This window comes from Calliphora vicina, chromosome 5, assembly GCF_958450345.1.
Source record: "Calliphora vicina chromosome 5, idCalVici1.1, whole genome shotgun sequence".
NCBI lineage: Eukaryota > Metazoa > Arthropoda > Insecta > Diptera > Calliphoridae > Calliphora > Calliphora vicina.
The window spans coordinates 14,837,321-14,855,180 of NC_088784.1; the positions used below are offsets into that span (position 1 = coordinate 14,837,321).

The 17,860-nt window shown below is 23.1% G+C and overlaps 1 protein-coding gene across 2 annotated transcripts in view; it reads right to left on the minus strand.

The window, feature by feature from the left end:
• Positions 1 to 303: 303 nt before the first annotated feature.
• Fili (Fish-lips) overlaps positions 304 to 17,860 on the minus strand; it is a 36,414-nt gene continuing 18,857 nt past the window's right edge. Inside the window, exons 3-4 of one of the 2 annotated variants that reach the window (XM_065513249.1) lie at positions 6,012 to 7,093; positions 304 to 535 (exon numbers count right to left, since the gene is read on the minus strand). In XM_065513249.1, coding sequence (XP_065369321.1) covers positions 531 to 535; positions 6,012 to 7,093 — 1,087 coding nt within the window. In that variant the 3' untranslated portion in view covers positions 304 to 530. Of the gene's footprint in view, positions 536 to 5,190; positions 7,094 to 17,860 lie in introns of those variants that run through there. The other variant, XM_065513248.1, reaches the window with a different exon arrangement.

Genomic DNA, 17,860 nt, shown 5'->3' on the forward strand with positions numbered 1-17,860 from the left:
CAAATTGATCAATGCCATTTAAATAACCAAAATTTTCAAGCTCTGTTTCCATAATAACCTATCAGATTTCGACTTTAAAAACAAACAGAAAGGAAAATAAGTGCTGGTTCACAAACGTCAAGTTTACTTAAGCAAGTTTAGAGTTTATAGAAGAAAGAGATAGAAAAAAATCTCCTCTCCTCGCTCATCTACAAACTCAAGACTTGCGCAAGTTAAATTGATGTGAGTGAATTTGGAAAATTAATATTTTTTTTTTTGTATAAAATTTGTTTTGATGTTTGGTTTTTTTGAAATAAAAACTAATTTTTGTTTCGTTTTATTGTTTTTTTTTTAATTAAAAAAGAACTTAAATTTTTATTTATGAAACTATTTACATTTTTTTGATTTATATTTTTATTTTATAATTAAGGATTTGTTTTTGTTTTAAGTTTATTTTATATACAATAGCTAATAATTAATTAAAGTTTATTTATATATATAATTTTGTTTTTAATATTGTCATTTTATTTTAAATTTTTTCTTAAAAATGTTTAACCTGTAATAAAAAAAAGAGAAAGAAATTAAAAATTATTTTAAAGGAAAAACAAACAAATAAAATATCATTAAAAATAAAACACTAAAAAAGCAAATAATAATTAATTAAAATATTAGTAAACTAAAATAGAGAAGATTTAATTAATATTTTATTAATTTAAAAGTAAACATAAAAAAGCAGAGACAGAGGAACTTTTGTTATAAATTTTTATATTATTTTTTTTTCTGGTGTTTTTATAAAAATATATTTGTTTTAAATAAAAATGTTTGAATTTAAACAAAATTTAAATAAATTAAGGTAATTAGTTAAAAAACAGTTGATTTTTGTTGAATGCCAAGCTTTTAAACAAGTGTAGACAAATGTAAAGCATAGTTAAGGGATTGTGTTTATACACACCCCCTATAAGTATGCTAAACTTTTATGTAAACATAGCAACATGTATACAAACAGTGTATATGTTGCTAAGCCTAGTAAAGTAGAAAATCCAATATTTTTTTGAATTTCTCTTTTTAAAACTATCAAAACTGTTAATTCCCTAAATACTAAATAAAATCATTCATCAATAATTGCCATAAATTCTTTTGATTTATTTCATTTAATTTGTTTTTTTTTTGTTATATTCAAATATATATTTTTAGTTTTATTTTAAATCTATGTTGCTTTATTTACATTTCAATATATTTCTATTTTCATTCTTTTTTAGTTTGTAATTTTTAGCAAAAAAAGTAACACTTTAATACAGTATATTGGCCTTAAACTGTTAAATAAATATTTTTTTCCATTCATTTAATATTTATTTATTTATAATTTCTATATTTAGTTGTATTTTTTTTTATCATTTATTTACTCGTATATATAAGTTTTTGTTTGTCGTGTTAGTTTTCTCTTTGTTCAATTTAAATTTTTAATTTATGGTGTTATGAATTCTAGTTATTATTAGTTTTTTTATAATGAAATATTTGAAAAAAATAATACATATTTTATTTTGTTTTTTTAATTTAAATTTTATATAATCCCTTGTTTCATTTTGCTTGTTATTTTTATTTTATTTATTTTTAATAAGTTTTTTGCTTTGTTTGGTTTTGTATTTTTTATTATTTATATATTTATATTTAAATACATACATATTTTATAATAATTTGTTGTGTGTAAATGGGTTTTTTTTTATTCAATAACAAAAATGCTCATACATTTTTAAATGTAAAAGTTTGACAGAAATTAAAAAAAACTTGTAACAAATTAAAGAGATTTTAATAAATATAAGGAAATATTTAAGGAAGTAAATGACATATTGTTTTGTTAACAGTATAATAGATTTTTAAATTTAAAGCTTTAAGCTCAATTAGTATATTTATAAAAGGCATTTTGAAACAATTTTATTAAATCATAGAAATTGTTGAAAATTATTTCCAAACTTTCATCTAAGCAATGAAGCAAATTTTCACCTCGCTTTGTTAGTCGTCAAAATTTCAGTAATTGGGTTTCAGAGAAACATCATGTGATTTCGAAAAACAAATGCATTCATATCCTTGAAACATAGTCTTCGAAAATGAGTATGGTCAAGCAGTGACTGTCACAGATGCTCGATAATGCAACATGATAACATAGTTTCAACAATACGTATAAATCATTTCAATACATGAGACATTTCTTAGACGTGAGATTGTCTCGGTGATCAGAATTCGACCTCTAGATTGTGCGATTTAACACATATCTTTTTATGGGGTTATTTTAAGTCAAAGGTCTCTAAAAAAAATCATTTATGCTAAATTGTTATGAAAAATTTCTATCAAAGACTGTGTTCCACCCCAGCCATGAAGGCCAATTGACCGATGTACTATTCAATACATAACCCTCTTCTAAAAACTTTATGATTCAATAAAAAACAAAAAAAGATCGAAATTATAATTTTTGGAACATTTTTGTTTGAGCAAACATATGACATATGTAATTGCTGGCCCTTAAAGCTCATAAGCTTTTAAGTATTTGATAAAAGCTTTTGTAAATTTTTAAAGAAATTATAGATTTCTCTAAAACTTTTTAGTTTCCTCTCTAATTCTAATAAATTAGCAAATATTTAAGCAAATATCTAAAAAGCTTTTAAAATTTATAAAAGCTTTAAAAAAAATTTAACTAAATATATATAAAAATTATTTTTTAAAAAAGTTTTTATGAAAGCTTTTGGCCAAAAGAGTTGATATTTTGAAAAATATTTACAAAATTTTGGAAAATTTTCGAAAAAGCTCATAAGCTTTTGAGTATTTGAAAAAAGCTTTTGTAAATTTTGAAAGAAATTATAGATTTCTCTAAAAGTTTTCAGTTTATTCTGTAATTATCTAGTAAATTAGCAAATATCTAAAAAGCTTTTAAAATTTATAAAAGCTTTAAAAAAAATTTAACTAAATATATATAAAAATAATTTTTAAAGAAGTTTTTCTGAAAGTTTTTGGCCAAAAGAGTTGAAATTTTAAAAAATATTTACAAAATTTTTAAATTTTGGAAAATTTTCGAAAAAGCTTTTTGACATTTTTCTGAAAAAAAGGAAAAATTATTTAATTTTATTCCTATTATTACTAATAATAACCAAAAACTTTAAAAAATATTTTTTTATCAAATTTTGAAAATTTACAATATAAAGCTTTTTGTTATAAATTACAAATAATTAATGAAATCAGTATGAAAACATACTAAATTTTACAGGTTTTGCTAATTGATAAGACTTTGTTATCTGTATCCAGCAAAAGCATTTAAAATAATAAAATTATTAATTAACCAGCCTAAGAGCTTTTTATTATAATTGAAAAAATATTGTAATAGAGAATTTCATTACTTTTATAACATAAAAAGGTAAAAAAATTTAACATTTTTAGCTAGTTTTTATTGTAATTCAAAGCAGTTAATATTAAAATGTTGAAAATATTAACTTTTTTCGCTTGCTTAAGGAAATTTGGTCCTTTTTTAAGAAAAAAATATTTTTTAAATTTTTAAAGCTTTGAATTTTTTTTAAAAAAAATTTGAAATTTATAATCCAAAACTGTTTATGGAAATTTGGTCCTTTTGAAAAAAAAAATATTTTTTTGAAATTTGAAATTTTTTTTTTCAAAATTTTGAAATTTATAATCCAAACCTTTAGATCGTTTTACAATATTTTAATATAAAAAAATTGCAATAGAACATAAAGAGATAGAAGATTTAACTTGTTTTGCTAGTTGAAGCTACTTAGCCTTGTTTTCAAAAAAAATCTTTAAAATAAAAGCTTTTTAAAATTTCTCAGTCTGAGAGCTTTTTTAGATGACTCAAAAAATATTGCAAATTTAACTTGTTTGGCTATATGAAAATACTTTGCCTTGTTTATTAGAAATTTTTTTTAAAATAACAGCTTTTTTAAATGCCAAGCCTCAGAGCTTTTTTATGTAACTCAATAAATACAGCCATGAATGTAAAAAAATAAATATTTTAAGTTGCTATGCTTTTTTAAGGAAATTATAGGCTTTTTTTAATCTGTTAAAATAAAATAAAAGAACTTTTTATAACAAATACCAAAATAGTGTGGTTGAGCATAAAACAGTTGATATATCTTTTTAACTTGCTTTGCTTGATGAAGTTGATTTGCCTTGTTTTCAAAAAAAGCATTCAAAATAAAAGTTTTTTTATATGGCAAATCCCAGAGCATTTTATTATAACTCAAAAAATATAAAGCTTTGAAAGTTTTTTTCTTCTTTTTTAAGGAAATTTCAGCCTTCTTTCGGCTTAAAAGCGAAATAGAAATTTAAATTTGGATTTTTAACTTTTTATAACAAATAAAAAAAGGTGTAATTGAACATAAAAAGGTTGCTATTGCAGATTTTTTTTAACTAGTTTTGCTATCTGCTGAAACTATGCCATGTTTTCATGAAAAATCTTAAAAAAGCTTTTTTTTAATTAACAAATCGGAAAGCTTTTTATTTCAATTAAGCATATATTTCAAAGAAAGTTACAATTTTAGCTTATTTGGCTTTTTTAAGGAAATTTGGAACATTATAAGAAAAAAAAATGTGTTTAATTAAAAGCTTTTTTTTTAAAAAAAAAAAATATTTTTAAAAATTTTAAAATTATAATTTAAAAAATGCTGAAATTGAAATAGCAATGATAGTTAAAAAAGTAAACTATTTTAACACATTTTTTTTATAAGAAAATTTTAACTTTTTTAAGAAAAGCTTTAAAATTTTTTTTTTAAAAATTTTAAAATTTATAAAACAAAGTTTTAAAACTTTTTATTATAATTCAAAAAAATATTTAATGAAACTTAAAAGGCTAAAACTTTCAGAAATAGTTTTTGTAAATAAAAGCTTTGTTAAAATTTATATGTTTTAAAAATTTTGGAAAGAGCTTTTGAAATTTTTCTGATAAAAATAAAAATTATTTAAATTTTTTCTTATTTTTACTGTTATTATTACAATCCTCGTTTTTTCCGAAGATTTTTAACATGTTTGCAAAACGAAGCTTTTTTAACCCCACAAATTATAAATATTGATGTTTTAATTAAAGCTTTCTGCATTTGTAAAGCTATTCTCTTTAAATTTATATAAATATAAAAGCTTCATATGTCTAAATAATGGTTTCCAAATAAAATAAAATATCTTTAATTTGTTTGTCTAAAAATTTAACCAAGTTGTGGAAATTGTTAAAAGTTTTAAAATATTTTTTATAGTTAATGTCTGTATGTATGTATTTATATGAGTTAGTTCCTCTTAACTGTTCCTCTTTACCACCTTTTTGCTTAAATATTTATGCATTTACTTTCATTACTAAATAAATCCTCTACTATACTTTGTATTTTACTTTAACTTTAACTTTTAGTTCTTTGTTTTTTTGCTTTAGTTGTTTTAAGTTTTAGTTTACTACAAAGTTTATAATTTTGTTTTCTTTTTTTATTTTTTTGTTCATGCTAAATAAGTTCCCTGTTTTTGCCAAGTTAAATAATAATAAATTATTTATGTACGAGTATGTTGGTTGGTTGGTTTGTTTGTATAATATTTTTACTAAGTAAATATCGGTAAGTAGTTGGGGAGAAACGGTTAGAAGTTGTTTGTGTTGTTTTTAATTTTAAATAAACTGGCCGTTTTTTTCATAAAGAATTTGCTTTCAACCAAAATGTTTAACATGCTTTTTTTTTTTGATAGTTTAGTATTAATAATAAGAGCTTGTTTTGTTGGTTTTTAAACTAATTTTATATAACTACACATTGTATTATAATTATTATTTAAACAATTGCTTAATGCCACAGTATCACTAGAAGATCCTTCATCAATGATCAACTTTTCTCTACCATTATATCATACATAAACTATATGAGGTTTATTAAGAGTACCACCACCACCAACACCACCACCACCCATTGTATTAATCATACTTCCCACACCATTATTCAGGCCACCACTACTGCTTAAAAGACCAGTTGTTGAATGTTTATTCTGGGAATTCATCATATGTTTACCATTAGTTGTTTTCGACATTGCTGTATGAGCATCGGGATAGTCGTAATGATCGAATTTCTCATATAAATGTTCAGGTTCATCGGTATAGGTATTTGAGTCCTTTACTGGTGGCAATTCCCAGGGCTTCAAGGCTCTATATTCATTGGCTATGGCCTGGGCTGTTAGATATCTTTCCAATTCCAGTTTATCCACCTGGGGCAGGGTTTGATGATATTCCTGATGATGCAGAGGATGCATATTATGATGATGGGGTAGTGTTGATCTTTGGCTTTGCAGAGTATGATGGGGATATGAGCCATTCATCAAAGTGCCTGGTATGCCACCATTTGATTGAGCGCTCAAGGGTTGATGCGGCAAGATGCGATCATGTACATTGACTATGGACTTGCCCGAGCGTAAACTGCGATCATGCATTAACTTCCTGCGGCGCTTAACAAATCTCATATAGAAAACTATGCTGGCACCGGTCATTACAACCAGCAAACACGTTAGCACGGCACACACTATGGTCACCACATGTGCTGGACAGGTGATTTCTCCCTCTGTCATGGCGGCCAAATGTTTGCGTGTCCTCTTGCTATCATGCCATATCTCACAGCCTATACGTTCCGAGTCCAATTTCAAGTAGCCACTATTCATAGCAGCCGCCGGATTGGTGTATTTGAATTTCGAGCTAACATCCTTTTTACGTTCGGCCACATAGGCCGCCACCCTAACTAAATTATTATCCGTTTCAGAGTTCAAATCGGCACCCAAAGCTGCCACAGAGCCAGCATCATGTGACATCATCATATTGTCGGGTTTCAGTTCATTGCCCTGCTGGCCATTATCAAAATTACCCGTTACCAAACGCCACAGCCAGAAAAGCGTACAATTACACTGCAAAGGATTGTCGCCCAAATAAAGCTTTTCCAATTGATCGATGGGAAATTGGGCGGCATACAGGGTTTGCAGGCTGTTGGCCTGCATATAGACCTCCACAATATTGGGATTGCCTTGGAACATACGCATGGGTATATCGCTGAGCAAAGGATTGTTGTTCAGATACAATATTTGCAAGTGGGTGTTGTCTACAAAAGCTCTGGAAGTAAGAGAAAAGAAAAATATATAGTTAGGAAAACAATATTTAAAGAAGGAAATTAAATAGATTAAAGCATACATAAATAATGTTTGGCTTTAAAAGCAAGTAGTTCTTGAAAAAACTAAAAAAGCTTTTTTTAATCAAAGCTTTCTATACTAAAAATTTCCAAATTTGTTTACAATTTAGTGAATTACTTCAAAATTATTAATGAAAACTATTTGAAAATTTAAATTTTATAATTTTTAAAGTTTTTCAGGAAAGCTTTTCTTGATAACTTTTATATGAAAGCTTTTCCCTAATATGTTTATAATTAAGTAAATTACTTCAAGAAACCATATTTAAAATACAAATTTTATAAACTTCTATTAATTTTAAAAGCTCTCCAAAAAGCTTTTTTTAAAACTGTTATATAGAAAGCTTTTATTAAAGAAAAATTGTTTAAAAGTAAAAATTAATAAGAAAATTATTAATTTAAAGGTAATTTATGTACACTATTTCTAAATTATGATGGTAAATTGTTTAGAACAAAAATTGTGTAAATTTGTATTAATTTTTGAAGCTTTGTTAAAAGCTTCTTGAGAGATTTTTCAAAAACTATTGAATTCAAAGGTGTGATATATAAAATGTGATCATTTGTACAATTAATTAAAGCTTTTGTTAAAAACTGTTTAAAATTAAATTAAAGCTCTCCAAAAAGCTTTTTTTAAAACTGTTACATAGAAAGCTTTTAATAAAGAAACATTTTTTTAAAAGTAAAAAATTTAATAAGAAAATTCTTAATTTAAAGGTAATTTATGTATACTATTTCTAAATTATGATGTGAAATTGTTTAGAACAAAAATTGTGTAAATTTATATTAATTTTTGAAGCTTTGTTAAAAGCTTCTTGAGAGATTTTTCAAAAACTGTTGAATTCAAAGGTGTGATATATAAAATGTTATCAATTGTACGACTTATTAAAGCTTTTGTTAAAAACTGTTTAAAATTCTTGAAGCTTTTGCTGATAGCTTTTTTAGAAAACTGTTGTATAGTTGGATTTTTATACAATTTAATATTTTTAAGTAAAAATTATAAAAAATTTAAATTTTTAAAAATTTTTTTAAAAAGCTTTTTTAAAAGCTTTTTTATAAAATGTTGTATACAAAGAGTTTTTCAAGGAAATGTTTTTAAGGTAAAACAATAATGAATTGTAATATTTCTTAAAGCTTTAATTGAATTGAGTAGGTGACAAAAATTGACACAACTATTGATTCTGGCAGTCCTTCTCTATTTTGCAGTTTATTTAATTTTTTCAATTGTAGAGTTTTAGTCAAGAATGGAGTAACATCTAAGAATTTAAAACATTCGACTAATTTGATCCATTTAATCAGCCGCTACATGTTTTTCGTGTTTTTTCTAAAATTCAATTGCAATAAATTCGAAAATTGATTAAAGCTTTTTCAGAAAACTGTTATATTGAAAGATTCAAATGAAGTAGAATTCTTCACACATACAAATTTAAGAAATTCTGAAATTTCTTATTATTTTTGTTAAAAGCTGTCTTTCAAAAAATGTGTTATACAATGATTTTAATCAAGAATAATTTTGTTACATTCAAAATATAAAAATTTTTCAAATTTATTAAAGTTTTTGTTAAAACCTTCTAAAAAAATTGTAAAATTCAATAAAGCTTTTGTTGAAAGCTATTTTAGTAAACTGTTATTTTAATGCTGGAAAACTTTTCTAAAGAAAATTGCAATAAATTGTAATATTTGTTAAAGCTTTTCTTAAAAGCTTTACTAAAGTGTAGCAAATTCATTAAGTTGTATAATTTTGTAAAGCATTTGTTGAAAGCTTTTATAGAAAACTATTTTATTTAATCATTTTAAGAAGAGAAATATTTCAAAGGTAAAAAATAAATAAATTATAAAATGTTTTAAAGCTTTTGTTAAAAGCTTGCTGAAAGCTTTTTTATAAATCTATTGTATGAAATATTTTTTATCAAGCTACATTTTTTAAAAGTAAAAATTTTTAAATTACTAAATTTTTCAAAGCTTTAAAAGCTTTATTAAGGTGTACTAAAATTAATAAATTGTATAATTTATAAAAGCTATTGTTGAAACCTTTTTGTTATTTAAAAGTCTTTCAATCGAGAACAGTTTTTAATAGCAAGCTTTTAGTAAATTGTAAAGTTTTCAAAGCTTTTGTTAAAAGCTTGGCGAAAGCTTTTCTAAAGAACAATTATAGTGAAGGAGAATGAAGGAGATTTTAATGTTTCTGTTTTCTAAATTGTAGTTAAAAGCTTTTTAAAAGTTTTTGTTAGCAAGTTCGTTGCTTAACTTTATACCAAAAAGCTTTTGATATTGTAAAAGCATTTCTATGGTTGTGAATATAAGTTTTTGTTTATAATACATAAGTAAAACTTTAAGCTGTTGGTATTAAATATATATTGATGAAGGATTTTGTGTAAACAATTAATAACATTAATTGTTTAAAGTTTTGAAAGTTCTTTCCTAACCCCCTTAATTAAGAAACACGGAAAACTATTTTAAAATTTTTTGTATGATAAACACAAACAAATTATTTGAAAACTGGGTGACTAATTTTATTAATTTTAATTGATCTTGGTTATCTTGATTTCAAACAATATGAAAAGTGGATATAATCAGTTTGCCAAAAGCATTTTTTTCTTATTGCTTAAATATAATACAAAATATTAGCTGATCTTTTGTTTTAACAAAATTTTATTTCCATTAATTTTTTGCTTTACATTCCTCCCTAGACAACCACTAAACACCCCACAAAAAAAATTATTCTGTTTAATATTTTGTTGAATTTTTCTGACAAGACAGTCATATTAATCTAATAAACAGCTCATGTTATTTTAAAGTGACAGGTATATTAAAGCAAAAATATGAAAAGTTGATTAAGAAATATGAAAAAAAAAAAACACACACAACAAAATACAAACAAGCAGAAAACGTTTTAGTGAAAGCAAACAGCAAAGCAAAGTTTATTATTATGAAAAAATGTGTCATCTAAAGCTAAGTGGCATGTTAAAAATGCCACATAAATTATAATGGAAATAAAACAAATGGAAAATTATGTTGGGTAACTAGAAGACAAGAAAAAAAAAAACAGACAAGAAGAATCTAACATTTTGAAAATGTTGTAATTTTCAAGGTTGTTAAAGATAAAACTTTAATTTTATTAGTATTTTGTACTTTGAAAAGGCCTTTAAATTAATGTAAGGAATAAGTCCCTAAACATGTCTATGAACCTGAGAAATTAATTTACAAAATTTGTTAAGTGTAAATAGCAAATTACGATAGTAATCTTATATCCCTTTTTCAATAGCTAAGAATGTATGTTATTTTTTAATTGTTTTGTTGTCTGTAGTGAAAGAATGTTAACTATAATACAAAATATTTACCCTTAAATAGAAAAAAAGGGTGGCTCATGTTATTCACCTGAGTAGTAAGTAACTGGAAACATTAGACCTGCTCACAAAGAAATTTACTTAATTTTGTGTGCAAATATGTAAACATTCCACAAATTTGCGAAGGTCTCCCATACAAACTACTTCAAAAAAGAAACATTTTATCATATAACTTCAATTTAATAGGCTTCTATTTAAAAAATTTAATATTTTCCAAATTCCTCTACAACAAGCTTTTCTAAGCTTTAAATAATTATTTTAAATCCTTCAGATAGAGCACCTTCCCAAATTTTGAAAAATTAATAATACTTAAAAGTATATCATGATGGATGTCATTTGAAAGATCTTTGAAAGTTATATCAAAATATTTAAAAATATTAATATGACTGCTTATAAAATTCTAAAGTTATGAGACAAAAAACAATTTTTTTCGTGCATTTTACATGAGAGACCTTTTTATATTCATATAATTTATAATTATTTTAACATATATGAAATGTATGCCAAAAACTAAAAAGTTTGATATACATATTGCTTATATTTTCATAAAAAAATATTTTAACTTGTAAAAAATAATAGGTTTTTCCCTATACAAATTTCCTAAAATAAAAAATTATTAAAAGTATGTCATTATGGGTATCATTTGAAAGCTCTTTGAAAGCTATATTATAAAATGTTAAAACATTAACATATGTTCCTACTAAAATATAAAGTTTTGGTACAAAATCTAATTTTTTTGTGTTTTTTGTTTGGGAGACCTTCTCAAATTTCAATAATTTGACAATATTTTAATGCAAATTTAATATATTCATAAAAACAGTAAATTTGATATATATATTGCCTATGTTCTTAAAAAAAACTCACATCTTCTATAAAATAATAGGTCTTTTAACTAAAATTTTTTCTATTTTTGAAAAAAGTAATAATGCATAAAAATTTATTAATATGGGTATCATTTGAAAGCTCTTGCCAAGTTGTTTAATAAAAAGCCAAAACTTTTATACATCTGCTTGTTAAATTCATAAGTTATATAACAAAAACAGATTTTTTTGAAGTATTTTACAAGGGAGACCTTCTCAAATTTCAATAATATAAAATTATTATAACAGAAATATAATTAACTCATAAAAACAAACAAGTTGATGTACATTTTGTCTATGTTCTAAATAAAATACTTGCATTTTCTATAAAATAATAGGTCTTTTACCGAACAAAACTTAAAAAAAATAATAAATATTGATTAATAGTATATCAATATGGATATCATTTGAAAGCTTTTTAATAGCTTTACCGTAAAATGTAAGAATATTGATATAAGCTCATATTAAATTCAAAAGTTATAAAACAAAAACTTAGTTTTTCCAAATATTTTGTATGGCAGACCTTCCTAAATTCAATGAAATTCATATTATTTTAAGGTTTCTGAAATGTATTCAAAAAACTAAAAAGTTTGATATACATATTGCCTATATTCTCAGCAAAATTTTAATTTCCGATATAAAATAATAGGTCTTTTACCGAAAACTAATTTTAAAAAAATTAAAAATTTTTTAAAAGTATACAAATATTAGTATCATTTGATAGGGTTTTGAAAGTTATAAAACAAAATGTAAAAATATTACTATGTGTTCCTATTAAATTCAAAAGTTATTCAACAAAAACTAATTTTTTTTTAATATTTTGTATGGCGGACCTAAGGAAATTTCCGTAATATAAAAATGTTTTCACATAGACGTAATAAACTCAAAAAACTAAAAAGTTTGATATGCATAAGGGCCATATTCTTAGCTAAATTTTAAAATTTTCAATATAATAATAGGTCTTTTTCCGAAAATAAATTTTAAAAAAATTAAAAATTTATTAAAAGTATACAAATATTAGTATCATTTGATAGGATTTTGAAAGTTATAAAACAAAATGTAAAAATATTACTATGTGTTCCTATTAAATTCAAAAGTTATTCAACAAAAACTAAATTTTTTCTAATATTTTGTATGGCGGACCTAAGGAAATTTCCGTAATATAAAAATATTTTCACATAGACGTAATAAACTCAAAAAACTAAAAAGTTTGATATGCATAATGCCCATATTCTTTGCAAAATGTTAAAATTTTCAATAAAATAATAGGTCTTTTACCGTAAAAAAATTTAAAAAAAATAATTTTGATTAATAGTACATCAATATGGATATCATTTGAAAGCTTTTTTATAGCTTTACAATAAAATGTAAAAAAATAATATATTTTCCTATTAAATTCAAAAGTTATAAAGCAAAAACTAAATTTTTTATGGAATTTCATTAATTTTAAAAAAATGTTTACATAAACATAATGCCAACAAAAAAAGCCAAGATATTGATATACAATTATTAACATCATCTCTAAAATAATAGGTCTTTTACCAACATTTTCGTTATTCCTATTATCTTTAAACGTTACTTTTTATAGCATAATTATAGAGCCCTCCTAATGTTTATACATAATAAATAGCATAGTATAATTTTAGGGTTTGTGTATTTAACTGAATGTGATCAATATCCTTTTACCCTTTTAAAATAATGCCTTGTATTCTTTACAAAACAAAAAAAATACCAATGAAATTGTACTAGTATTTCAAAATGTTTGTTTGTTTTCTATTTTACCTTTATGAGCCCTCTCTTCACAAATGGTAACAAGTCACATGAAATTGTATACTTTTACAAAAGAAATTCTTGAAATGTTTTTTTTTCTGCATTTTACCATTGAAGTGTTAAAATACACAGTTTTGCTGGCAAACAGGGAAGTTTAATAGCAATTTGTTTTTTTTATAACGATGTTTGTTCAGTTTGTGAAACAAGTTGTTAATACTTGATTTAGTTTAAAGGGGGGAAAAGAGGATCAGAGTTCAATAATGAGTGTGAGAAAGGTTAAAAAACAATAGAAATAAATCAATATTTTGAAAATATTGAATATCACATGCTTAACAGCAAATTGAAATAATAGCTTGTATTTAAATGTTTGGAAAAATGGTAATATTAAATTACTAAAAGTAAGTTTGTACAAGAAAGGGTTATGATTTAGATTTATTTAACAAAAAGGGGTAATTTTAAGACATTTTTCATAAAATTCATAAAATTTGTATAAAATCTCTCTTACATATAATTTGCTCATTAACAAGTCTGCACAAATTATTTAACAATTATTTAACCATTACAGCCATTACACCTTATCATTTACCTACAATAAACGTTTATTAGCTCAGTGAAAAAGCAGTTCAAAACCATTGAAAATTTTACATGTAATATAACAACAATAATTATCTCTAAAATATCCCAAAATGTAAATAAACTTAGGTAAATGTTTTATTTAGTTGTTATTTTTAACTCAAAATACAGCCAAAAAAAAATTTCATATTCAATATGAAAAGCCGTAGAAAAATAACAACATGTGAAGGCATGATAGCGAAATAGCCTGGGAAATTAGACAACTGGTTATACAGACAATATGGGCATAAAAAATTTTCAATGAAAATAAACAATATTAAATATTAGGCCAGCTCGATATGATTACAAAATAAATTCAAGGATTTTGGGATTCTCACAATATTTTTGAATTTTTATAGATTTTTTTTTAAATTTAAGTTCAGATTTAGATAATTCAATTAAATAAATTAAATTTTTTGTTTCAATATTGTGTAAATTGTTCAAAAATTAAAATTTGTATACCCTTCACCTTCGTGAGAAGGGTATATATAAGTTTGCCATTCCGTTTGTAATTTCTACATTTTTCATTTCCGACCCTATAAAGTATATATATTCTGGATCCTTATAGATAGCGGAGTCTATTAAGCCATGTCCGTCCGTCTGTCTGTCTGTTGAAATCAGTTTTCTGAAGACCCCAGATATCTTCGGGATCCAAATCTTCAATAATTCTGTCCGACATGCTTTCGATAAGTTTGCTATTTAAAATCAGCAAAATCGGTCCACAAATGGCTGAGATATGAGGAAAAAACCAGGACAACCTCGATTTTTGACCTATTTTTTACCTATATCTGGATTACTAAGACATTAATATAGACAATATGGATATCTAATGATAGATATTTCAAAGACATTTGCAACGACGTATATAAGACCATAGTAAGTTGGACCTGCAATGGGACAAAATCCGAAAAAAAATTTTGAACCCGAATTTTTTTTTTCATCAAAAATTTTTTTTTTGTCATAAATTCTTTTTCCAAAAAAATTAATTAAAGAAATTTAAAAAAAAAAATTTTGAAAAAACTTTTTTTAAAAAAAATTAAAAAACAATTTTGACCTATTTTTAAAAAAACTTTAAAACATTAAAAAAAAAATTTTGATTTTGTTTAAATAAAAATATTTAAAAAAAAATATTTGTAAGTATAATTTGGTGAAGGGTATATAAGATTGCGCACAGCCGAATATAGCTCTCTTACTTACTCTTTTTTCTAAAAATAGTAAATTATTATGTATTATATGTTTTTTAAGTTCAGATTTAGATAATAAAGTAAATTTTTTTTTTGGAATTTTTTAAAAAAAATTATTTTTTTTTGTATAAAAAGTTTTTAAGATTTAAGTTCAGATTTAGATAGATAATTCAATTAAACAAATTAAATTTTTTTTGTTTCAATATTTTATAAATTTTTCAAAAATTAAAATTTTTTTTTTCTAAAAATAGTAAATTTTTTTTTAAGTTTTAAGTTCTGATTTAGATAATAATGTAAATTTTTTTTTTGGAATTATTTTTTTGCTTCAAGATTTTGTAATTTTTTTAAAATTTTTTTTTGTAAAAAAAGTTAATATGCATATCAAACTTATTCTTTTTTTGAGTATATTGAGTTTTGTTTAAAATAATTTTAAATAATGAATATTTAAAAGGTTGTTCCATGTAAAATGCTTGAAAAATTTAATTTTTTTAGATAACTTTAAAATTTTATAAGAACATATATCAAAGTTTTTACAGTTTATTGTTAAGCTTTCAAAGAGCTTTCAAATGATACCAATAATGTTACACTTTTAAAAATTATTATTTTTTCGGAAAAAAAAATTTAGGAAAAAACCTTATTATTTTAGACGAAGTAAAATTTTTTTTGAGCTATTAAGCAAACTATATGTCAAACTTTATATTTTTTTGAGTAAATTAAGTCTATGGAAAAATATTTAAAAATTTTTGAAATTTAACAAGGCCTCTCATATAATAAACTAGGAAAAAGTTAGATTTTGTTACATAACTTATGAATTTAATAGGAATATATATCAATATTTTTACATTTTATTATTTGACTTTCAAAGAGCTTTAAAATGATACCCATAATGCTATACTTTTAATCATTATTATTTTGTTTTTAATTTTGTACGGTAATAGACCTATTATTTTAGACTAAATCAAACATTTTTGAGATACTAGGCAATATGTATGTCAAACTTTATAGTTTTTTGAGTACATTAAGCCTATGGAAAAATATTTAAAAAATTTTGAAATTTAACAAGGCCTTCCATATAAAATACTAGAAAAAATTTAGATTTTGTTACATAACTTATGAATTTAATAGGAATATAAATCAATATTTTTACATTTTATTATATAACTTTCAAAGAGCTTTAAAATGATACCCATAATGCTACACTTTTAATCATTATTATTTTTTTTTTTTTAAATTTGTTTCGGTAATAGACCTATTATTTTAGACTAAATCAAAAATTTTTGAGATACTAGGCAATATGTATATCAAAATTTTTAGTTTTTTGAGTACATTAAGCTTGTGATAAAATAATTTAAAATCTTTGAAATTTAACTAGACCTTCCATATAAAATATTAGAAAAAATTTAGATTTTGTTACATAACTTTTGAATTTAATAGGAATATAAATCAATATTTTTACATTTTATTATAAAGCTAGCAAAGAGCTTTAAAATAATACCCATATATTATTTTTATAATTATTACTTAAAAATATCGGTAACAGACCTATTATTTTATAGAAAAAACTGAATTTATATTGAAAACATAGTCAGTATGTACATCAACATTTTTGCTGTTATAATTAGGATATGATTGTGTTAAAATAATTACAAATTATTGAAACTTTGGTAAAAAATTTTATGAAAAAAAATTGGTAAAACAAATGTCCAAAAAATATTTTTGGTAAAGAAGTGTTAAAAAAATTTTGGTTTGAAAAAAAATTTATAAAAAAATGTTGGTGGACAAATCGAGGTATATCTCGCTATTTATGGGCCTATCTAATATGAATACATTCGACAACAACAAACTTTGTTCGAAAAATGTTTAGCATATGTTAGGGCATATATACCGCTTAGGTATTAGGAGACATTAAAACAGTTTTACAAATTTATATTTGTTTGAATTACATTTACAATTCAAGTAGGTACTTGTTTTTTTTTTACAAAATACTTGCTGCACTAAATATATTTTCCAGTTGTACAGTAGGGTATCTGTTCAGTATGAAAAACGTAAAACCGAATTAATGTTAATGGCATTACATACAACCAGATAATGCCATAATGTATAATCGTATGCAATTTAATGTTAGATAATAAGCATTTAATGCAATAAACAACACTGTAAGACTGAGTGTATTTAATGTGGCAGGCTCATACAGCGAGGTTGGTTTGGAAAGTTATTTAAAAGGGCAAGGATTAATTAAGGAGAGACCTTAAACTACATGGATTTCATATACAATACAAATTACAGTTTTCTTAATAGAAAACTTTATTCAAATTAAAATTTCCCATAGAAAACATTTATCGATTAAAATTTTTTGAATATAAATATTTTCTCCAGAAAATTTTAATCAACTGCAAATTTCCAATAGATTTAATCGATTAAAATTTTTTTATTCGATTAAAAATGTGGAATATAAAACTTTATTCCATTAAACAATTTTCATAAAAGGTTTATTCGATTTAAAATTTTCTTTAGAAATATTTATTCGATTAAAAAATTCCATAAATGTTCTATAGAAAACTTTATTCGATTAAAAAATTTCCATTAAATGTTTATTCGATTAGAAATTGTATATAGAAATATTTATTCGATTAAAAATTTTCCATTGAAATTTTTTTCGATTAAAAATTGTCTATAAAAAACTCAATTAAATATATTCAATAGGAAACTTTATTCGATTAAAAATGTTCAATAGAAAACATTATTCGATTAAACATTTTCTATAGAAAATTTTATTTGATTAAAAAATGTCTATAAAGTTTTAATCGATTATAAATTTCCCATATAGAACTTTCCTATTTAAACATTTTCTATAGAAAACTTTCTTCGATTAAATAATTTCTATGAAAGCTTTATTAGATTAAAACTTGTCTATAGAAATTTTT